This window comes from Pseudoliparis swirei, chromosome 19 (genome assembly GCF_029220125.1).
Source record: "Pseudoliparis swirei isolate HS2019 ecotype Mariana Trench chromosome 19, NWPU_hadal_v1, whole genome shotgun sequence".
NCBI classification, from domain to species: Eukaryota; Metazoa; Chordata; class Actinopteri; order Perciformes; family Liparidae; genus Pseudoliparis; species Pseudoliparis swirei.
This window is the reverse complement of record NC_079406.1, coordinates 13,553,233-13,576,097: the sequence shown is the minus strand read 5'-3', so window position 1 is coordinate 13,576,097 and position 22,865 is coordinate 13,553,233. Positions and strand designations below refer to the sequence as shown.

At 43.2% G+C, this 22,865-nt stretch overlaps 4 protein-coding genes across 4 annotated transcripts; 2 read left to right on the top strand and 2 right to left on the bottom strand.

Annotated features, from left to right (window-relative positions):
• Nucleotides 1-128: 128 nt before the first annotated feature.
• On the bottom strand, nt 129-12,284 carry hmgxb3 (HMG box domain containing 3). The gene is made up of 21 exons (XM_056438844.1): nt 12,147-12,284; nt 11,440-11,602; nt 11,101-11,275; nt 9,859-10,359; nt 9,627-9,734; nt 9,343-9,477; nt 8,977-9,233; nt 8,229-8,338; nt 8,066-8,146; nt 7,774-7,856; nt 7,503-7,610; nt 7,251-7,391; nt 6,447-6,754; nt 6,197-6,324; nt 5,284-5,415; nt 5,009-5,193; nt 4,626-4,848; nt 4,194-4,327; nt 3,449-3,568; nt 2,929-3,138; nt 129-2,153 (listed from the first exon to the last, which is right to left on the bottom strand). The coding sequence occupies exons 2-21, from the start codon at nt 11,577-11,579 to the stop codon at nt 1,521-1,523; spliced, it is 3,912 nt and encodes a 1,303-aa protein (XP_056294819.1). The 5' UTR covers nt 11,580-11,602; nt 12,147-12,284; the 3' UTR covers nt 129-1,520.
• Nucleotides 12,285-12,458: 174 nt separating this feature from the next.
• Nucleotides 12,459-13,813, top strand: LOC130209284 (SLC35A4 upstream open reading frame protein). The gene is made up of 3 exons (XM_056438848.1): nt 12,459-12,785; nt 13,139-13,237; nt 13,603-13,813. Exons 1-3 carry the CDS (start codon nt 12,771-12,773, stop codon nt 13,798-13,800), a joined length of 312 nt encoding a protein of 103 aa, XP_056294823.1. The 5' UTR covers nt 12,459-12,770; the 3' UTR covers nt 13,801-13,813.
• A 14-nt stretch (nt 13,814-13,827) lies between these two features.
• slc35a4 (solute carrier family 35 member A4) lies at nt 13,828-15,589 on the top strand. The gene has a single exon (XM_056438846.1). The coding sequence runs from the start codon at nt 14,273-14,275 to the stop codon at nt 15,236-15,238; it is 966 nt and encodes a 321-aa protein (XP_056294821.1). The 5' UTR covers nt 13,828-14,272; the 3' UTR covers nt 15,239-15,589.
• Nucleotides 15,576-19,935, bottom strand: si:dkey-201i24.3 (kinesin-like protein KIF17). The gene is made up of 17 exons (XM_056440149.1): nt 19,909-19,935; nt 19,748-19,802; nt 19,595-19,653; nt 19,450-19,500; nt 19,211-19,339; nt 19,056-19,130; nt 18,890-18,972; nt 18,672-18,782; nt 18,314-18,442; nt 17,628-17,764; nt 17,336-17,547; nt 17,170-17,235; nt 16,951-17,062; nt 16,755-16,876; nt 16,130-16,297; nt 15,866-16,016; nt 15,576-15,719 (listed from the first exon to the last, which is right to left on the bottom strand). The coding sequence occupies exons 1-17, from the start codon at nt 19,933-19,935 to the stop codon at nt 15,646-15,648; spliced, it is 1,761 nt and encodes a 586-aa protein (XP_056296124.1). The 3' UTR covers nt 15,576-15,645.
• Between the last annotated feature and the right edge of the window lie 2,930 nt (nt 19,936-22,865).

Below are 22,865 nucleotides of genomic sequence, written 5' to 3'. Positions count from 1 at the left end.
TCCACCGTCCACCACTTCTGACGAGTTATAAAAGGGTATAAGTGGTCAAAGCCAAGTTTACTTAAATCACCGAGATATTGCACCTCCATATTCTTACTGTTCATCAGACAATGATTTCTTATAATCTATCAACTTAATGATTTATTTAATTACTCATTCATATCCATTTGTTACATCAGCAGTTTCATTTACAAGATAATTGTTTAAACTATTTTCTTTATCTACATAATATACGATAATAATAATAATAATAATCATTTATATAGCGCTTCTCTTGACACTCAAAGTCGCTTTAAAGTCCAGAGTCCAGTAGTCATACACACACACAGTCATCCCGGTGGTGGTAAGCTACATCAGTAGCCACAGCTCCCCTGGGGCAGACTGACGGAAGCGTGGCTCCCAATCAGCGGCTTCGGCCCCTCCGACCACCGCCAACATTCATTCATCCATATGAACCGGGGTGAGGCTGCGGTGCATGTCTTTATGATGGTGGGGGAAACCGGAGTACCCGGAGGAAACCCACGCAGACACGAGGAGAACATGCAAACTCCACACAGAAAGGACCTGGAACGACCGGGATTCGAACCCAGGGCCTTCTTGCTGTGAGGCGACAGTGCTAACCACTGAGCCACCGTGCTGCGATGTCTTCAGTGTCTCCTATTGAACACTTTAAGTCTGACCTTAACTATTTTTTATTAATTGTTAAGCAAAGCATCGGTGACAAAAAGTGAGTTCTATAAAGCACCTCATGCAGATCTCTTAAAATATCTTCAATTTATTCTCAAAGGCTGACTGTGGATTGGAAATGAAGCCAATCAATTGTATGAGTCCTTGAATGGATCTCCATTGAGAAGACTCAATATAAAAGATCCATCACCACATTATGAATGAGTACGTTCCACAGAGACGCATTGATCCTCACTTCTCTTCTCAGTCCAAAAGACCACCAGTAGCAGAGGAGAGGTAAAAGCAGAAATGCTTCTGGACATAAAAGCGGCAATAAATACAAAATACTATATTCATGGTGAAATAATAAATACATTCAGGCTTGAATTAGAAGAGTTATTAAAATCCTGTTTACATTGTTTGAGTCACAGGAACACCGTTACTCAAACTTTCACTTCATGGCCCCCTAATGGTGAACAACACATTGTTACATTCCTTTAGTCATTTGAAATAATAATTTTGACATTTTAGTCTCCATCATTTTGACTTATACCAACTCCCTGATATTGTTCCCTGACCTTTATTTTCTTTGTTTATTCACAGTAACCATGGCTGATATTTCCTCACATCACAAACACACCCTTAGGCTGTACAGGTTCGTTAGGAGAACGTCTGCCAACACTGAATTGCAGATAGCGCCGTGTCGCCTCCTGGCTCCTTCTGGTAGCACCTGCTTCTCTCCTCATGGCACCTCATTTGTCCTCATGTCTCTTGTTATTATCTGTTCTCCTGTCTGTGTATGCAGCCATCTTTACATTCAGGTCATCCATGTTGATTGTCCATCCTGAACATTTCTACTCAGGCAGCTCGACCTCATACGTGTCTGTCCCTACCTCGTGTGTCTGTCCCTCCACTCCACTTCCTTCATTTCCCTCTTTCTCTGTGTTGATCTGTGCCACTCCCAGTCGGTACAGAGCATCCCTGATCACGACCTCTCCCGGTTGGCAGGCTTTTACCACGTAGTTGATCTGCTGGCTCACGATGTCTCTGCTGGTGAGGAAATCTACCAGGCGGTTGTAAAGGTAGTAATAAGCTGTGTTGTTGAAAACTGCAGGTTGGCGCCGCGCACGACTGACCGAGTAACAGTCCTCAGATTTCACGGCGGAGTCATCCTGGGCTTTCGGTTCTTCACCTTCGTCAACCTGAGCTTTCGGTTCTTTACCTTCGTCATCCTCAGCTTTCGGTTCTTCACCTTCGTCATCCTCCTCTTTTGCCTGCTCGGCCATCAGGTGGACGTAGGGTTCCAGATCTCTGCAGAGGGCCATTGAGTGGTGCTTTGACGGAGCCGGAGGCTCCTGGGCTGCTTCAGGAGGATGAACCAGCCAGCAACTCGATGACTTGGTGATGGGGTGGACCTGCTGGTTCTCGGCTACCAACGAATGGTCCGCGCTGTACGGCTGCTCTTCTAGCTCAGCACATGACACAAACTAAAGACAGCAACACAGTGTGGGCCTTTATCCAAGAAACAAGTATATATGCATACAGCACACAGTGTGAGACCGTCTTCCTGATAGAACTACACTACCGTTCAAAAGTTTGGGATCACCCAGACAATTTCATGTCTTCCATGAAAAATCACACTTTTATTTATCAAATGAATATAAAATATAGTCAAGACATTGACAAGGTTAGAAATAATGATTAATATTTGAAATATTAATTTTGTTCTACAAACTTCAAGCTCAAAGGAAGGCCAGTTGTATAGCTTATATCACCAGCATAACAGTTTTCAGCTGTGCTAACATAATTGCACAAGGGTTTTCTAATCAGATATTAGTCTTCTAAGGCGATTAGCAAACACAATGTACCATTAGAACACTGGAGTGATAGTTGATGGAAATGGGCCTCTATACACCTATGGAGATATTTCATTAGAAACCAGACGTTTCCACCTAGAATAGTCATTTACCACATTAACAATGTAGAGAGTGTATTTCTGATTAATTTAATGTTATCTTTATTGAAAAAAACTTTTGAACGGTAGTGTAGATGGACTTGGACTTTATTACAGGCCTAATCTGAGATTTCTTATACTGGATGGGAAAGGCTAAGGCCAGGCACAAAATTCAGAAAACTACATTTAATCCTGCTTTTACTTAAGCGGAATTGACAGGTCTAACTCTAAACATTTATTTCTTTTTTGTTTTTTTAAACACATGGGGTTTCCTAAATAGATAATTGGATTTCATTGCAATCACTCACCTCCGGCTTTTCGAAAGGGTCAGAGAAGCAGCCTTGGTTCCTGCTCCACATCTGGGTTGCCTGTTCTGGGTACTGCATGTCAGCACAGAGCGCCACCTGACGGGCACAGTCACTAACGTAGACTGGGGGCCAGTAGCGGGAGGACAGGAGCAGGTCTACGTGGTCCCGAGCAGTCTCTCCTCTCACCAAGTACTTCGAGCCGCACACCACCTGGAGACAGGTATGGGAGCGCAAAAGATGAGTAACACGAGACACTTGGAATTACACAGGGGACATTTGAGTTTGAGCCGACTTTGGCCCCGTTCAGACCCGGCAGTATGCATGGGTGGTCAGATCACAGGCGGACACCTCAAAGTACCGTTGAGAATGCAACCAAGAGACATTGAGGATGCACTGAGGTCCGATTGCTCCAACCACATTTGGGGGAGGAGCTGTCCACTGATGATCACCCAGACGCATGCCAATGGCAGATCTGAAAAGGGAATTTGTTTTTCACATATGACCGAGCTGCTGTTTTCACCTTGTGGGGGCAGACCTTGCACAGCTTGCCAGCAGTGAGGTGTGGAGGGGGTTGTGGGGCCGTGGAGAGGCCACCATGAACAAGTGTGTACAAGGAGATCAGGGACCCCAGCAGCTCATTCTAAGTCGGGAGAAAAGAAGGAGGCTTTTAATGACGCAAGATCGCACAAAAATAGAAGTTAGGAACAAGGAAATCATCTTTTAACTATGATGCAAACCAATATGCTGACAAAGTCTGACTGTTCCTTAAGGCCAAGAACTTAACCCATGTGTATACTAGCTAGTATTTTACATTCAACATGCTGTCTGTCTGTGTCTGTGTGTCTGTGTGTGTCTGTGTCTGAGTGTCTGTGTGTTGACATGTTAAGTGAAAAGAGACCCGTGTAGCACCGGGGTCCAGGCTTCAAGGCTCTGCCGACCGAGTCTAGCATGTTGGCCGCAGCTCATTGACTTTTCTTTACTTCCATGGAGTCAACAAGTACGAGCGGATAGCCTGCAGGAACAGCACCACTCGGCGATACTAATTAATAACGCTCATGACGTTGGTGCTGGTCAAATGACTCTACTAAGTCGGGCCCGGCCGCCTGTGGTCAAAGTATTGTTTTACCAGAAGACTGTTCCCAGCCATGGGTTCACTGAAGTATGCATTTGTGCACTAGTTAATATACAACAGCAAAAACATGTGAGCACAACACATTTGATTGTCTCCTTCTCCCTCATTATCTCTCTCTCTCTCTCTCACTCACCTTCGTGGAGTCTGGGGTGAAACTCGCTGCGCAGCGGTCCAGTATTGTTCTCAGCTCGTTCTCGCTGTGCTCTTCTAGCTTGTCGAGTCTTAGCTGACCGTCATGAATGAGACGCACCAAAACTGATGGATCTCCTAAAATAGATGATTAACAACTTAAAATAAGTTTTTTTTATGGTCCATATAAGCAACTTGTAACGTATGAAAACTATTACTCACAAGAAAACATTAAACATGAGAGGATATCTCAACAAGTAACACTTAATATACAATACGTTGAAACTGGAACCCAGACATTTGCACCATCAAACAAAGCATACCATCCATCTTAATGCCATCATCTTTTTTCATCTCATTCTCTAAGCCACATCTCCATTATTTCAGACGCCATAACAGTTTACTACACATTCAGTGGTTTAAAGGAATCCTGTACCAGAGGGCGGCTGGGTGTGTGACAGGACCTTGTCCTTCTCTGTGTTGATGACAGTGGGACTCCTCATCAGCGGGGGAATAAAGGGAGCGATGATGGAAGCATCCACCCGTGTGATGGGGATGTCCGTGGGGAAAGTTGCTTGCTCGATAGCCTCACTTTCCATCGTCAGCCAGAAGTCGTCAACGTGTACCTCATCCGAGACTGAAAACTCAGGCCAAGTAAACTGGACAGAACGACATGTGTGTAAGCTAGTGAAGCGGTCACTACAGTACACCCAACATCTTCGCAAGTTTACCTTCTGTAGGTTTGAGGAAAGAATACTGATGACACCGGCTCTCTACATTTGTTAATGTCCACCTCAATTCTTTATGTTAATCTCTTACCTCCACATTCTTTAGCTCCAGGACGTTGCTTGTGTATCGCTTTGCAATCTCCAGTTTGGGGGCAACACCACAAATGCCGCAGATCATGTCGTTGTAATCGCGCACCGTCAGACACTCAAAGGCCCAGTAGCCACTCAGGAGAAGCTCCTGGATTTGAGAGATCTCCTCTGGACTCAGCGCGTGGACTGAGTGACAAAAGGGAAACAAGTGAGATCCAAGATGGCAACATTTTCAAATTAAGAATTCATGTATGTAGAGTTGAATCCAGTGTTTACCAGGGTGATTGGGGGTGTGGTCTAGTGTGGTCCTGGCTGCCTGAGGGGGGGCTTGGCCCTGTTTGATACAGGTCCTGATCTTCAGAAACAGGTCAATACTTACAAGCAGTCTGTTCCCAATGTTGAACAAACCTGTCACAAAAGAATCAACATTGACTGAACATTGCGAGCTGACATCCGGCCATACCACAGTTACGTGTTGATGCATTGCTGTACCATGAATACATGAGCAAAACACACTGTGGTCTTCCACACACATAAAAGAAAACAGTGTGGAAAGCTGCAGCCAATATATACTTAAGAGTCTTATACTAAGCTAGAGAAAGTTTCTGTTCAAACAGTCGTGATACATGATGATACTCATAGCAGTTTTACATATATGTTTGCATTTTCATCTTAGAATGTGACATAATGCTGGTTCTGAAATATATACTGGCCACAATAAGTAGCTAAATATCACAATATGTTGGTGTCTTAATCTTAAAATTACAATAATTTGGCTGGTTTTCATCAGCACTTACACAAAAACAAGTAAAACATTTTGAAAACATGTTCCTAATAAATGCGAGCACAAGAGTGGGAATGTGTGGAAAAAAGGGGTCAAGTACTTTTGACTGAAATCTTACTTCAGACACATAGTTCATAGTTGTGGTGTCTCATCTTGACAGACCAATAAAATACTGAATGTAAATAATGTAAAGTCTCAGCAACACATTTGTATTTGCAGAAGCTTCCACCATGAAACAATCAGTGTACTTCTGAAAATCATGAAACGGAGGTGAAACCCAGAATTTCCAGAAGTACGAGCATTTGATTTGAGAAATTCTGAACAAATCGCTTGGAACTCGATGGAGGACAACGAACCAGGAGGAAGCTAAAACTATGAGGCTTCATCACTTGTGGTGCCGTTTACCTGGATGTAGGTCAGTGAAGCTGTGCAGAGCCAGACACTGAACGTTGAGACACACCTTGAGCTGAAGAGTGGCCGTCTGGATCAGAGTCTCAGTCAGCAGCCAGCAGTCTTCTTGTCCTGCGACGGTACTACGATGTAAACAAACACACACACACACGTATATATGAGGAGACATTCGGGAGGAGAACATCAACACAACATGATGGTACCAGGGGCAGAACGGTTATCATACAGAGACCCATCTTCTCACCTCTGACCTCCTTTGAAGAGAGGATAGCTACACAAGCCACAGTGAGTTGCTGCTGACTCATAGAACTGAGGCCACCCAGACTCCACCAGCGTCTCCGTCTCCAAGTTGTCCCCGTGCTCCTGTCCACATGGTTGAACCAAGACGATCTGGAGACTGTTGAGCTCCTGGATGAGGGTCAGCGTTTCCTGAAGCTCAGTCTCGCTCTCAGGGATCTGCAGGGAGCGGTGCAGAAGCTGCAGAGTGTTCTGGCGCTGGATGTCCTTCTGAGCAGGACTCAGGGTCTGGTACGGATCGAGCAGAGTCTCGGACTGACAAAAGGAAAGAAAAAAATCGTCATTCACCCTGACACCCGCGGAATGGCTGACATTTCTGTCTTTAAGAGGCTGTATTGTCAGTCTTAACACAAACTGGTATCAAGGAATCCATCCATCGGTACCGACCGCGTCAAATAACACTCCAAAGTCAGGCTCAATGTTGACAACATGTCATTTCAATTAACACGGGGGGACCTTGAACTCTCAACTGGAAACATGTGAATGAAAATGGATTCTATGTTACACACAAGCCTCTCCCTCTACAGACATACCCACTTTTGTCAAAAACCAAGCAATTTCACCCGTTCCACAAATTGTGTAACTCAATATTTCTGCATACTGGGGACATTATTGTATTCATGTGTGATGATGTAAGAGGCAGAGGTAGACCCATGGTTGTTCTGAGACTCATAAAGGGCTTCAAGGGCAAGAGATACATCTGAAAGCTAATCCAGAACTACAGCACAATCTGAAGGAAGTAAGCTTTCACCTTGGTTGCCTTGGCGCTCTTCTGGGTCAGCTCACAGCCACACTTAGGGCACACTGCAGGTTTGTGTCTGTTCTTGTACATATAGTCACAGGACGTGTTCTTACATCGACCCCTTCCTCGAGCTGTAGACAGTCCCAAATCCTAAAAGAACAAAGTAGAGCAAGAATTACACAAATCAAGAAAAAGGGGATATCCAGAAATAAATATACATTACAGAGGAATATTTAGTGTTATATATAGTAGTTTACTGACAAAGCTGGAAACGGTGTGTTGTTTGAAAGGGACGAATGACACGATATTCACTCCCTTATCGACCATTGGACAATTCGGCTGGCTTCCAGCTACTGGAACAGAAGAGTCCTACGAAAGACATACGGAAAAAGACAATATTGGACCAAATCTGAACCTTTGCCGTCTGTATTTATGTGTTTCTAGGTGTCTGTGTGTGTGTGTGTGTGTGTGTGTGTGTGTGTGTGTGTGTGTGTGTGTGTGTGTGTGTGTGTGTGTTTGTGTGTGCACTAACCTGCTTTGCTACAGTTGTTGGGACCGTCTGGCCGAGCTGCTTTAAAGTGCTGGGTTTGAGACCTGAGAAACCCTCTCGAGGCGCTGTGGTTGTCAGACAATGATCGCATCAGCTGAGAGCTGTGACCTCAGAATGTGCAGTCACCTACAGTATATCACTCCCTCTCTGTATAATACCATATAGTATGCCAATAACAAAGCGCTGACTGAACATACAATTAGACTGTGTCCAAACTACGAACTAAAAGATGACATTTAATCAAATATAATACAAATCAAATGATTCACAGTACCGGTTGATGATTTATTGTCGTTTGCACTCTGAATCTTTCCTTTGTCAGGTGGGACCGTTATGATCTGGAACAAAGCCCGGCCTAGTAACACAAACACAAGCCTATATGTAGATTGATTGAACGGCTTAACACTATTGCCCGTGTGCCGTATGTTTTAGTTCACCTGTGTTATAGTAGGCAGGAAGTATGGCTCTCACTGGCCTCTTCTGAACTGCAGCATTGCTTCCGTCTTGGCTTTGGCCAGCCGTGCTCTGAAGGCGGCCTTTCATCGGTCTACTCAACGACAGAATGAAAGTACATCAAGTGAAATGCACACAATCATCCAGACCGGCAATGACAACAGCTGCAAAACACTTTAGTGCGACATTAATGTTTGTTAAAAATACTTTGGGCTGCAACTATGACAACTATCACAAAAGAATGGGAACAGTCAGAACTGTCACTTACAAGACGTAATTGAAATTATAAAGGAAACCTATGTAATGGAGAAATAACCTTCTTTAATTTTTTTAGCACTGCAACAAAGCAGATTTCAGTCATATCAGCTTGACTTATATATTTGCAACATTATATGAAAGAGTAATTTTGAGAAAGACCGATGGTGTAAAACAAAAAGGCTCTCTCAAAAACTACGAGTGAAAATAACAGCTGCAATAAAACGCAAATGTCTCATAATCTTATTCCTTCCATATTTTCGGGTCAACTGAAGGTTCCAATCACACACTTCCATGCACTTCGGCATTTCAAATAAACACACTTAAATCTATTCATCACGTGTATCGTAAGTATTGTATATATTAGCACTAATCTGAAAACACAGCCGTTTTCACACAGCTGTCACAGTCCACATGGTCAACATGCTCTTGAGATCCATGTGGCAAACAGAACCCAATAAAAAAAATTGTCATTACAATTTCATGGTTGCTGTCTTGTTTTGTTCCTGCTCCTTGGTGCTGCTGCCCTCTGGTGGCTTTTCAGCTGGAACTGCACACTGCTTTTTGGCGCGCCGTTGAACTTGCCCTACTTTTTTGCTCCCAGTGGCGTTTATTTCAATGACATCTGCATTCTGAGCCGGGGGAGGTGTGGCTTGGCAGCTTTCGTGAGTCTTGGTTTCAGCTTTCTGTGGCAATTGCTTGGACGCAGGTCCTTTCTCTTGTGCCTTCTTTGCCTAACACGTAAATGCAGACAAGGTTAACTGACTTGAGGAGGCAACTCATAGATGTTCTTTTAAGATTGAGCATCCAAAACTGTTTGTGCAGATGTTGTTTGACACTTACAGCAGGGATCCATTTTCCACCCAAGTGGTTCCCGCATTCAGGACACTTTGGTGGCTTGTGGCGGGTGACATAAACAAACGAACACCCAGGATTTAGACACCTCCCTCGACCTCTTCGGGTGTATGTCTTAACAGACTGCAAAAAAGAGCAAATCATGGAGGTTCGTGTCTCCTAGCTGCGATGGACACGATCATCTTAAATCTAAATAATGACATTATTAGACTCTTTGCTTGCCAATTTCAGTATTGACATTTGTAAGGTTGATGAATAATGTTGGTGCTTACCATTTTATAGAAAGGTTTGGCACTTTGTTCTGTGCTGGCTCCGACAGAGACCAGCATCAATGGGCCCACAGAGCTGACACCTGGCAAAGACTTGGACTCTAGCAGGTTCTAAATTGATGGACAAATCATTACGCTGCATTAGTTAAAACACTTTCTGTGATTAAAATGGTCAATAATTCTTGAGTAAATTAAGCTCATTCTGCTAAGTGGTAGAAAGACATTTCAGTCTCACCTGTGTGGGTACGATGGAAACCACATGTGTCATCTCCCCCTGTATCTGCTGCACCATCGCTCCACCATAACCACAAGCAGCAACTCTTGTCTCATTTCCATTTAGAGTGACCCCATTTGCTGTAAGGCCACCAGAGCCCTGTGAGACGTGAGCATCTATAGAGGACTGGGCTTTGCATGAAACAGAGGAGGATGAGCAGCGAGGGATGCCTTTGGGGTCTGTGGGATTAGACACCACTTCTGTTTCGTCTGCTATGCCGTCGACAACAATGGACTGCTCAGAAAGCTCCACCTCACTGTCCAACTCAAGAGGTGTGAACTGGGGGAGAGGGACTGAAGGCAGGCCTCCCTCCCCTGGAGAGTCCAGAGCCTCCAACCTCACCTCTGACTGAGCGCCTGCTAGCTGCTGATTTGAGGAGCAGCCTTTGGATAAGAGAAAGTAACTGGCTCTGGGGAGGATTTTGCGGAAGCCAGGCAGATCTTTGGAGAGGTTGAGAGACGACTGAGGAAAAAGCACAATCGAGAATATTGTTCATAGCTATCCATAGATCTATCCCTTTGACATTATAATAGCCACCAGCAAGTTTGGCCATTTTTAAGACAAAGCAGGTAAAAGCTGCTTTATTTGTGCTGTGGTTCTTGATGTTAATGAGTCACTTCTTCCTGACCTCATCTCCAGTTACATGAGGTAAATGTATTCATTACAAACTAAATCAAGCCAATTGACAAAATGAGTGCTCGGCAAAGCTTAATCATACAGAAGGACTCTGATATCCTCAACAACCGATACAAAATCAAGCACTCCATTGTGGAAACATTGTGGTTGTTTGCTTTGCACTATCATTAAATTACTGCTGCAAGTTGCCACTGATGCAACATAATATACATAATTATCCCTGCAGGTCTCAGAACCTATTAAACAGGAAAATTAGTTTAATTTCTGATATGTTTATCCTAGTATGTTTTGTTTATCATAGAGTTTTCTGCTAATTGTTTTGCACTTTCTGGTCATGTAGGTTATTATTGACCCTTAAGCTGTTTAGAATTGGTTGTGCCTTACTTGGTACCACCACGATTGAGTATTTCTTGGAGACTAGGAAACATCATAAATCTCAACAAAAGATATTCAGACAACAGAAAGATATCAAAATATACATTTGAATTACCTTCAGACAGGCAAGATGATTCTAATGTTATTAACACGTTTTATTTATGTCCAAAAGTAGTTTAGAATGCATCTTACAGTGTCTTTGCCCTCGTTCTCTGACTTGGCCTTCTCGAGATAGTAGCCTCTCTCAGCTACACTGAGCCTTTTCCAGCTCTCGCTGATTCTCTTGTTGATCTCTGACTGTGGTAGACTCGGGATTTTCTTTTGCATAATCTGATGAAGATCAAAGTAGTATAGCAGGTAGGCAGACCTAAAAACAGATACACAGACAGACATGCCACATCTTCAATCAGTACATGACAGTAAGGGGGAGACATTTTATTTGTAGAGGCCCGATCCCTGTTAAGACAGGGTCATAATTTGCATTATATTGTAACAGCTGTGAATGAAGGTCTTTTGGACTTTGTACATTACCTAGGCTTTTTAGGTTTCTCAACACTGTCTTCTTGACCTTTGCTCTTCCTCTTTTTTGGAATAGTCACCTCCATTTTGCTGTAGTAGCTCTCCACCTCCTCAGTCACTTTCACAACCTCGAACACCTCCACTTTCTCCATGATCTCCAAAGATCTCAGGCCAACTTGGAAAATATGACAAGATTAGTCGGTTGTTTATGTCTGAGCCTTCACGAGAGTTTAGTTTATTACGGGGATGTGTATCAGACTGCATACATTTAAGCTAAATATAGGTTTATTAAATATAGATTGCTTTGCATATTACTACGCTTATAACCTCCTAATGTGGAGATGGCACAGCAGGCACATACTTGAGCAGCATTACTCATCTGTACTTTAATGACATAACTGGATTTCTGAAGTGTATCATCGCTCAGCGTGTAGCTATATCCCATAAGAGGCACACAGAGATACAATGTCAAGTAAAAGCCACAGAGTAGCATGTTGACTACGGGAAGTAACTTCATGCAGAGAGAATATAGCACGGAAGTGTCTTACAAATATACCATGGAAACGTGTCATGCATATTGCTCTTGGGAGACTAATAAAGCGCAAACATATGAAATGCAGCAGTCCTTCCCTGCTTCAAAAGTAGATGTAATAACGTGTGCTTATACTGCCTGCACAGTCAGAGGTATCCAATGAAATGCCTTCTTATTGAAGCCTTACCTACGACGACCCGAGGCGCTACAAACAGCTCTGGGCGACCTTTAGAAGTCGCTGATGAAGTCAGGCATCTTCCCGACGGAAGGTAATGCTGGAATTCAGCTGAGCTTCATATTAAATCAATGAGTTGCGATGCATAAATGTCCTTAAAGTAGCCTCCCTTCTTCGATTTGTAAAAACATGGCGGTTTGTTGCCATGGTCTTCATCCAATAAAATGTCGTAATAAACAAGTACGGGCCAATCACGGAAGACGTTTTTGACACGTGAAAGTCATGCGTCGCGTGCGTCCCCTCGGCTTTTATTCCCCATCACCGGTATTACGTTAGCGTTACATTTGCTGACGCTTTCATCCAAAAGCAACTTTGATGAAGTTACTCCAACATGTTGGTACCCAGTACAACCCGGCCGGGCTTTATTATCGAATGCATTAGTTTCAATGTGCTAAATGAACTAATCTGGTCTTTCAAACTACCAAATTAAGGCAACAAGTCACGGATGGAGCGCCTTTCCTCGGGATGAATATATGGGTATCTTATTTTGTCCCAGGCCAAATTAATCGAGTTGATTCAACAACAACAAAAGTCCCAGGCTGACGAGCCGAACGCCGACCATCCATCTGAGCAAACATGGCGGATGACAAGGTGAGCGAATTGCACAATGTTGTTGTTTTCAAATGTTTTACCTTCATGTTTCGTCAAATGACAGCTACTGCTAGAGGAGGACACAAATATGTGTCCTCTTACAGGCAATTGTCTATCAAATTAAGTCAACGAGGCGATGATCTTTCCTAAATTAAATGTAATCGATCACCGAGCTGGTTAAATTATGTTGCAAATGAGTAAACCAGCAAACATCGAGAGACTGCCGTTTAGTTGCAGAAGCTCTTCAGTGACTAACTTTAGGCTGTATTGACGCTAGCTATCCTCAGTTAGATTAACGATGGTATTGGTACACTGTTTTCTAATTTAAATGTGAGTCATTGCTTTCATTACAGAATCCTCTGAAACAGTTAAAAGACTTGACGAGGCTCAAAAATCAGCTGGAGGCGATCCAGAGGCGCGTGGAGAACGATGTTTCTGTAGGAATCCCTCAGGTAAGTTGTTAACGGTGCCCCTGATAATCGACCTCCCCAGTGGTGAAGTCGGTGTGCATTGTTGTTTTGGGGATGGAGAGTGTAATTCTCATGGCAAGTGTAAATAAGCAGATTAGCAGAAACACGTCTTGTATTTTTTAAATTACAATACATTCCCCCACACAGAGGGTGATGGGGTTTATTTTTTGTTTGTCCTCTTGTGATTTTTTTGGTGTGTTACATTGTTGAAAATTTGTCACGATTGTGATGCCTATGCTCCCCTTTTTGTGCTGTAAATATGTTGGATATTATTCACCCATATGTGTGTCCCCTTTCTTTGGTGCGACTGTGCTTATAACTATTCTACCCGTCTTTTAATCTTAAAGGGAGACTCAGTGTTGGGATCGCCATTTCTGAAAGGCTTTCTGGCCGGCTATGTGGTGGCCAAGCTACGCTCCTCTGCCTTTCTGGGAGTGCTGCTGGGAACAGTCACTGGCATTTACGCGGCACAGAACTACCAAGTGCCCAACGTTGAAAGGACTTTGAAAGAATTTATTAACAGCTGTAAAAAAGGGCCAAAATGATTCGGGCTGACTGCTCGTCTGGTCAGTGACCGAAGGGGCACAAGAGAAATACATACTGCTGCTGTCTTGTCAGTGGCTTGTGAAGGACCAGCCTTCAAGACTGGACTATGGGTTTAAGGATACAACTGGACTTTCATTGAGAAATCAAAGTAAAAGCCTGATGTTTTTTTATTTGCGTATTACTTTCTTGGTTCAGTTACATACTGTTGTTTCATTTCCACTTGTGTCTGTGTCAAGTTAACGGAGTGGAAGACTTTGTTCCTACAATGGTTTAATGTTTGGTCCATCAGATTTTTCACATTTCCAGCAAATGTCTCCTACTTATTGCTCCGATTAAAATACATAGTCAAAGTTATACAGAGATTAATGCAGAAGTAATTTAAAATGGATATTTAAATGGCTGAGATATATATTTTTTGTGTTTTGCACTAGTATTTAAGTTTGAGAAATTGTTTCTTTTGAATAATTGAGGATGATTGTGATTGAGAATGTGGGGCCCAGATCCCCAGGAAAGATTAGGAGACAGGGGAGGAAGAGGACTCTGTGGGGTGTCCTGTTTGGGCTGATGGTTCTTATCTATGGCTCTCATGCACCACTCATCGCCCTCACCAAGGTACACGGCCAAGTCCCTTTCAACCCCTCCTCATGTGTTGTAATGATCGAGTTATCCAAACTCCTAATTTCTCTGGCGACTCTCGTGTTCACCGGGGGTACGTCCGCCTTATATGCGGCTCCACCTCTAGTCCGTGTGGCCCCCTATGCAGTCCCTGCGATACTCTACGCCCTCAACAACAACCTGGTAGTTCTCATGCAGGACTACATGGATCCCAGCTCATACCAAGTCCTCTCTAACCTGAAAATTGCCTCCACGGCCGTGTTGTACTCACTCTGCCTGGGCAAGAGGCTCCGGCCTTCTCAGTGGTGGGCCTTGGGGCTCCTCATGGGTGCAGGGGTGTGTCACAGCTACAGCAGCCTGGATCTAGGGGGCCGTGTGAAGGCGGAAGGTCCCGGGCTTCATATCACAGCGTGGGGGCTTTTCCTTGTGCTGCTGTACTGCTGTGTTTCAGGGCTTGCAGCAGTTTACACAGAGAAGGTGCTTAAGAGCCAGAAGTTGCCCCTCAGCTTGCAGAATCTCTACCTCTATGTGTTTGGGGTGGCAATAAATGGGATCTCCTCCTTCTTTGTAGCGGGTGACAAGAGCTTCCTGGAGGGATACTCGGGGGTGGTTTGGGCCATCATAGCAGGGCAGGCAGCTAACGGACTTCTGATGTCTGTGGTGCTGAAGCACGGCAGCGGGATCGGCAGACTGTTTGTCATTTCCTGCTCCATGTTGGTGAACGCTCTGTTGTCTTGGGCCGTCTTGGGGCTGCAGCTCACACCTTTTTTCCTCCTCCCTGTTATTATGATTGTACTGGCAGCTTTCATGTACTACAGATAGTTAATGTAACTCATTACAGTCTGTACATTGGGTTTTCAGATGTGATTTTTTTCTTTCTGCCTTTTTAGCGATCTGCCTTCTGAAATCGAGAATCGAACGCATATTTTTATTTGTAACCAACAATATCGTGTGAACATTTGTCAGCTGAACCCTACTTTTGACAAGTATCTTTTTTTAAATGTTATTCACAATGTCTTCACACTGATGCAAGTGAAATAAATCATGATCATTTATATCTTCAGTGAAACATTTCTGAAGAGTGCTGCTCGTGTAATTTTGTTTTTGTATTTTATTCTCTGCTAAGGACAATGTCAAAGTGTGTTCATGATAACGAATAAACTGTCAAAACTAGTTTTATTTCTCATGATTTGCATTACATGTTTCAGAAACATATTCCGGTGATGCATTCAGTGTTGTTGGGATAACCCTTCAGCCATAGGACCACTCCGCACAGCTAGAGTATCCTTTAGCTCGCCCAATGCTGTAAAAGAGAAACGCAGTATGTTTGAATGCTGAGAGAAATCTTCATATCTGGGCCTCTGTGCAACATTTGACTTCAGAGGTCAGGGGAAGTTCTTTCTCCAACATGACATGCAGTCTGGTTGAGGTTGAGGAACATACACGCACCTTTACGGAGTTGTTTGTTGTCGGCCTGCAGCTCCTGGTTCTGGGCTGAGAGGTAGACTGCATCCTGCACAGCTTCCAGCAACACACTTCTGTATCTGCTCTCTGACATCCTCCTCTGCTCCTCACTTACCTGCCGAAACACTCTGAACACCTGCAGTAAAACAGAAAATGAATTATCCATATTGGTGAAGTAATAATAAAACAAATTAAATGGAAAAAGTAACATTTGAATCGGTGTTCTCTCAAAGTGTGTCCTCTCCCAACCTGCAGGCTCTCCTCTCTCAGACAATGCAGCTCTGTTTGTTGGTGTTGATATTGATTCTGCAGGTCTTGCTCAGCCTGCTGGGCCTCAGCACGCAGGGCCTCTATCTGCAGCACCAGGACCCGCCTCTCTCTGGTCAGCACCAGCAGCTCTCTCTGGGGGCCTTCTGTCTAGCAGAGGAATGGATGAAACCATAACAAATGCAAGGGAACAACAGAATTAAGTTGCACATGCAGTCGTTTCCACTGCTCACCATAAATCCAGCCTTGAATTAATTCAAACTGACTCAGCATCCTCAGCTAAGATAGATCACAAACTGAATAATGCTAAACAGCGCATCTCATGATCTCACCAGTAGCGGTTCCTGGGCCAAGTCTCTCTCCATCTTCTCCACCTCCTCCTGAATTAATCTCAAGTGGTCCTCCTTAAATTGCCTCCTCTGTTCTTGTGCGTTGCTATATTCCAACTGAGACTTAAATTAGCAAAATACATGTGCTAAGTGTGAATAACCCACTCTCACACACATACATATTGTTAATATGTTTAATAGATAACCACAACGCCTTGTTAATACAGTATCCACTTAGATATACAGGCATACAACATATTCAATAGATAGAGCATTACTTGTTGGCGGAGGTCAGATTGCTCTGTAGCAGCTGGATTGAGTGTCTCCTCTCTGAGAGCATCCATCAATTGCTGGATTCTTCCTGCCCTCTCCTGCACTTTCTCTACATCCCCTTTACCCTCTGTGGATATGAGAAACACACAAGTCAATATCATGGATGTCCCTATATATGAACATATTATCACAGCAAATTACCTCTGATATGTTCTTCCATTTCTTGTTTCAGTTGAGCTTGTAAGTGTTTCATTGGGTCTGAAGCCTCTCTGTGGTCACTGCTGTGCACATTGCTTTTTGGAGGCCGACCACTCTGCCAAATCGATGCAAAAAATGGTTCTCATTTCATAATGTTGGGAACACATAATCTGTTATCATTCTGTTAAACTTTGTGGAAATGTTTAATACATAAGTAGGAACCTGTGTTTTGCCTTTTATCTTCTTTGACTCTTCCCTCCTCTTCTCCCAAGACTGATTTTTCACAATCTGTTTGAAAGACGGCAGAATGCATTTCAACTTTGATCTCATTTAGTCTACAGATATCACTACAAGCACCATTTCTTTCTAGGTTTATTTAATGAATTACCTGCAGGTTTTGGGTCAGCTCTGCTAGCCTGAAGGTGTTGTGAACTTCGCTCCCGCCCTGCGACATCATCGTGTTTCTTTGGTCCACAATGCTATCTCTGATCTTTTGCTCGTTTGCTCTTGGAAACCAGCGATAAACAGTGGCCCTGGTGACCAAACCGCTCGCCTTCTGGGCCAAAGCTAAAGCGCAGGGGGTCTCGTCATCTAGAAGACCTGATGGATAAAGACAAGTCATCGCTATGATCAAGGGATTATGGGTAACTTGGTGTAGCCAGGCTCAGAGGAACGCTTACCCTGAGGGTTAATACAGTAAATGAGGGCCGTCCTGCTGTTTCCTGTTAAGGCATCATTTAGGAGGAAAGGGAGGATCTTGTCATTTGATGTGGCTTCCCGTTGAGTTTGGTCCACAACCTTCACCAGTGGGCTGACTCTGGAAAGTGTTTGTGGCAGAAAATGATGAGCCGTGTTGTCATGGTTCTGTATTTTAAGAGGCCTACTTCACACTTGGCATGCTTTATGTGAAGAGGCTCTGGGTGTTGAGATAAAAATGAAGACCGTGAAGCTTTTCAGATGCACCTTGTTTATGAATATGATACCATCTATATGAAATCTGGGTGATTTAAAGTCTCCATGGCAGATGATCTTGCGCAATGTTGATAATAACATTGTTTACATGGGAGCAAATGTCTTCATTGTTAATTTGACTTGACCCTAAAAGGTATGTACACCTGGACTTCTCCTATGACTGTTGTTTTTAAAGATACTTTTTAAAGGGCATTCTGGAAAAAAAGGGGTTAAAAGGTTTAAACTAACTAGCATTTCTTCCTCCAGCATATTTCCTGGGACCTCTTTAATTCACCAGGAACATCTCCAATCAGTCAGATTACTGCTGAAACATGGAGCTGAACATCAGCATATCATTTCCAGTTCCTCTGGCCCATGTAATAGATAGCTGACTGTAATTGAGTACAGGACTGACCCCCTGAGGTCGGTCCTGCTGGCTCCTCCTGCCAGTCTGAACAGCTGCAGTCTGCTGCGACAGACCTCCGGCTCCACCTCCTCTGGGTGAAGTTTCCACTCAACAGCCACTGAGAACAGGGAACTACATCTGAAGGAGGCGCACGCGCCACGAGGAACATGTAGAGACAATAACAAGTCAATTCATTCAGGAAGCTCAGGACTTCACGACGAAGCACAGCGGCACATTTTCTGCGTGATGATCCAATCACTAATGCGACAGACACTTAGTTCTATGAGAGCAGCGATAGTAAATAATCCATTTAATGTTATTTAATTCATGGATTACATGGCCAGAGTTTATTTGACCTGTGCTCTACCTGCTTGAGATGGATCCTCCATCGGCCTTCAGGCTCTCCCTGCACGTTTCATACAGAGAATAGGCTTCTTCCGCTGAGTACACACACACCTCACATACACCTCCTACAAGGCTGAGAAGATAAACAAAGACTACCTTTGGTTTACACTTCATATTAGGTAAATGTACATGTAGAATGCGTATGTGTTGGTTGTATCGATGGTCATCAGCTCAACTCACTTCCCGAGGACGGGGTGAGCCACAAGTTTTAGACTCTGTCTCCTGGGGCTCAGGAGATCCACAGCATTGTCATCTGGGTAAAACTGAGATTGACAAACATCAGTTATCTTGCACCACATTGTGTCTGATATGATTCATGGTGATGCTCATGAATGGAAGGACAAACCTGAACGAACGACACGGAGATGAACAACTCCTCCTCCCCTTGTGGCAACACACTACTAAACAGATCTGCCAAGACCTAGGACAGAGTCAGCGGTAAGATGAATTGTTATAGATCAAATCTGACAATATTAAGAGTAGTTCTGTTTTGAGCTCCACCTGTTTGGTGATAGTTTGGTCAATCAGAGTGCTAATCTTCTCTGTGAAGGCTCCACATATCAGCAGCGCTCCATTGTAACCACTGGATATTGACTCAGCGAGAGGCTGCAGGAACTCCGGTTGGAAAATCTGCAGATGTATATTCAGGCTTTTAGTTTCCAGACATTCAAATAAGTTTGGTAATAAAAAGCTGTAAATCTCAAACTGATGTAAATCAGAGGTCAGAGGCCCTTTGGTACCTGTATGTTGTCAACAGTCACAACTTGGTCAAAGGAGAAGGATTTTGCTTCCTGATTGAAACACACATTATAGCCGTGAGACAACATCAGAGGCTTCACAGAGCAAATATTTAAATGTTTCTTCATGCAAATCCAAATGTTTTACCTCATTATTTCCCGACTTGTAGTCCAAACCACGTCCTTCCTCACCAATAGATACATAGTCTTTACCCAAACACAAGGAAACAAACATGTAAACACACATTTAGGAGAGAGCATAGCGCATTTACAGATGATATATTGTTTGTCTTTGCTTTACCTGTGAGTGCAGTCAGAACTACTCCCACTCTCACTGGTTCTCCTCCCTCACACAACTGGAGAAACATGGAAATTGGTCAAAACTGATCAAATCAATCAGTCTTAAGTCCTTTATTGTCTTTCACATCTTTACACATGTGCTTGATAAAAGAAGGTACTTACAGGTGCGTTCATGTTCACAGTGGCCATCCCATGCGTATGCGTACCACAGCCACTGGGTCACCTGGGTTTCATTACACTGCACTGAAATATTTACGAGCCAGAATCTACTTTGATTGGTCAGGGTGTTCAGGGTGGAGTCACCAGACAGATGAATGGCACAACTGACGGTGTCAAGGAGAAGTACAAAGGATCAAATGTTTACTATAAAATCACTTTTACAATGCCATTTTGAAATAACAGAATGAGATCAGATTCACATATTAGTGAAAAGTATGAATTCATCAGATTTACTTGATCTGTTTTTAATCATTTACACATATACACAATATTGCAACACTGATTAGATGTTCAATAACAAGATACAAAATAAAAGAAGATTTATCATGCATTAGTTTGACATTAAAGTTGACACTTTTTATGGCACCCTTGAAATGTGGGTTGAAATTGAATAATGTTTGAAGTCAACATTTTTTATGGTTGAATCATTTTTTATGCAAAGTTGGCTATTAGAAATATCAATTTCTAACATTCACTTTTTGCTCAGTGTCTGAGCAGAGAATGAAGTCGCTCTCCTTCTTCATGGTCTTGTCCTCGCTTGGTTGACACAGCCGGGTCGGCGCACGTGAGCGCGCTCTGGTTAGCTCGCGGCTCTTTGTGTGGCAGCTTCACCTCCGCTCAGTAAACACCGTTAGCTCTGAGATTGTACTGTTAGCTACGAGCTAACGGGCTGAGGGGCAATATAAATGCCCCCCCCCCCCAATTGTGTACATTGTGCATGTAATAAATGATCAACTAATTGATTTGGCTCCAGATCATTGAAGAAGGTAATCATCCAATCAGTAAAAGGGATTTTTACGACCTATAACCTATTTAACTAATGCATGTAATTGTTTTATATATTTATAGTCGATAATCTGTTCGCCATTATCTATATTGTTAAATTTTTTAATGCTTTATTATAAAGTGGTCCACAAACAAAGATGCTGTCTGCAAACAATCAACAAAAATAAACAAGGTATGACAAAAAAACCACGAAGAGTGTCAGGCAGAGAGGAGAGTCGTTGGGTTGTGTCCCACCGGTCGATTTCACACCATTTTCAAGAGACAAATTCAGCTTTTTCAGGGTCAGTGGAGGGCTGTTGAATACCTCCAGAGAATTATGACTTGGATCCAGTTCTTCCAGAGAAGTGGAGTGCAGCAAATGAATCTCTGTGATCCCGGAGTGGGATAGGTTGAGCATCCGGAGCGGCTTCAACTGGATGCATGCAGTGCGGGTGCTGGACGATGGAGAAGTTGTTCCTGCTGATCAAGTACGCCGAGGGCGCGGGTGAGACTCAGGAGCGTGCAGTGGGACTGGAGGGAGGTGAGGTTGCTGCGTCTCAGATGAAGAGATTTCAGACTAAATAGAAGAGAGGAGCAATGTGAGATATTCTGCATGCTATGAAAGAGATACGTTTCTCTGACAGATCGAGCTGCACCAGGTTTTCCAGTATTAATCTCAACTAGGCCACACCGAACAAGGACGAGAGATCTCAGAGAGCTAAACAACCACTGGTGGAATGAGGGCTGTAGGAGAACGGCGTCCACTCTTACGTCTTCTAGTAGAAGTGTTTCTATGTTAGATGCTTTCAGTAACTCTGGATACTTTAAAGGCTAGATGGAATTATGTTAATTTAGCTCAAACGTAATGAAAACATTTGTCTACCGGGACGTCTCGGCCTCGAGGACATTCATGATTAAATTAATTAAAGTTAAACAATATTTAATGGCAAAAGTAGATAGACAATTAAGGTTCAAGATCGTGAGGCTGGAATGAGACTAACGCCCACAGTCAAATACAGCTCGGTGTATTAGTCCCTCTGTCTAGCGAGCAGACCCCAAAAATAACTCCCTCATTACAACTTCTCCGATAGTAACAGACACTGCCCTGAACACCTCAAAAGTTAGTAATTGGCAGGTTCAAATAATTCAACAATTCAGTTGGTTAAAAGCCAATTCAAGATTGCGGGTGCGAGTTTCCTGGTTCCAGACCAGCCAGACCCACACGCCTTCAGCATACAACTTTCTTATCTTGCCTTCAGAATAAAAGTAACGTCTCGGGTTTCAACCGGCATCCATTTTAACATCATCTCTAAACAATACAATCTCATTCATTCTCATGCATCATACAGTTAATTGTTACATTTTTCATCACAAACAGTTATAATAAAAACAGTGTCTTTCTCTAATGCTTTACAATACATTCATCTTAATATTCTTCATAATATTATCTATTAATTATCATAACCTTCTTAATGCATTGTACTGTAAACACAGAGTTCCCTTATGTACATAAGGAGTAAGAAGGGCAGAAACGGGATCTTTGCACTGATGAATGACGTGGAGATAGTGACGTTATTAAAAATGAGTTTATCCATCCAGATTAACAAAAGAACATATGGATATGTTCTAGTATCCACCTCAGAGCTGACATCCAGTTTACCATCTCTCAGCTCCACTTCCAAAGTATCGAAACAATCCAGTCGTTGTGGGTTGTGGATAGTCATGACCTTGCGCACGCACACACACACACACACACACATACACACACACACACATACACACACACACATACACACACACACACACACAGAGAAGTGGCACTGAGTCCCGACAGCAGGAACAGAATAATTCTCGGATGCAGTGCCTTTGTGGGCAGGAGGACTGTCAGTGACACCTGAAAATGTAAAGGTGCAGAGTGGAGATCCTAGAAGTGATGAAAAATACATAAAAAAATATTACCAAATATGTCTTTAAATAATAGAAAGGCACCCTTATAACATAAAAAAAGATCAGAACAGATGTTAAATTTGACCGTCTGTAACCTAAAGAAACTCTGCTAATATAGTTCTGGGTGAACGACAGAACATTGAATTTTAATTACTTTTCTTTCTAAATATGGTTTGTATTGTTTTCTC

Bases quoted from the DNA above. Each gene is read 5' to 3' on its own strand.
- hmgxb3 (XM_056438844.1), bottom strand. From the start codon at position 11,579: ATGGAGAAAGTGGAGGTGTTCGAGGTTGTGAAAGTGACTGAGGAGGTG. The intron at 10,360-11,100 runs GTAAGATGCATT...CTTTTTCCTCAG, and splicing joins AGAACGAGGGCAAAGACACT to TCGTCTCTCAACCTCTCCAA. The intron at 2,154-2,928 runs GTGAGTGATTGC...TGCTGTCTTTAG, and splicing joins ACCCTTTCGAAAAGCCGGAG to TTTGTGTCATGTGCTGAGCT.
- LOC130209284 (XM_056438848.1), top strand. The intron at 13,238-13,602 runs GTAAGTTGTTAA...TTAATCTTAAAG, and splicing joins TTTCTGTAGGAATCCCTCAG to GGAGACTCAGTGTTGGGATC.
- slc35a4 (XM_056438846.1), top strand. From the start codon at position 14,273: ATGATTGTGATTGAGAATGTGGGGCCCAGATCCCCAGGAAAGATTAGG.
- si:dkey-201i24.3 (XM_056440149.1), bottom strand. From the start codon at position 19,935: ATGGCCACTGTGAACATGAACGCACCT. The intron at 19,501-19,594 runs GTAAAACATTTG...TGTTTCAATCAG, and splicing joins ACAAGTCGGGAAATAATGAG to GAAGCAAAATCCTTCTCCTT. The intron at 17,236-17,335 runs GTAATTCATTAA...TCTTTCAAACAG, and splicing joins AGCTGACCCAAAACCTGCAG to ATTGTGAAAAATCAGTCTTG.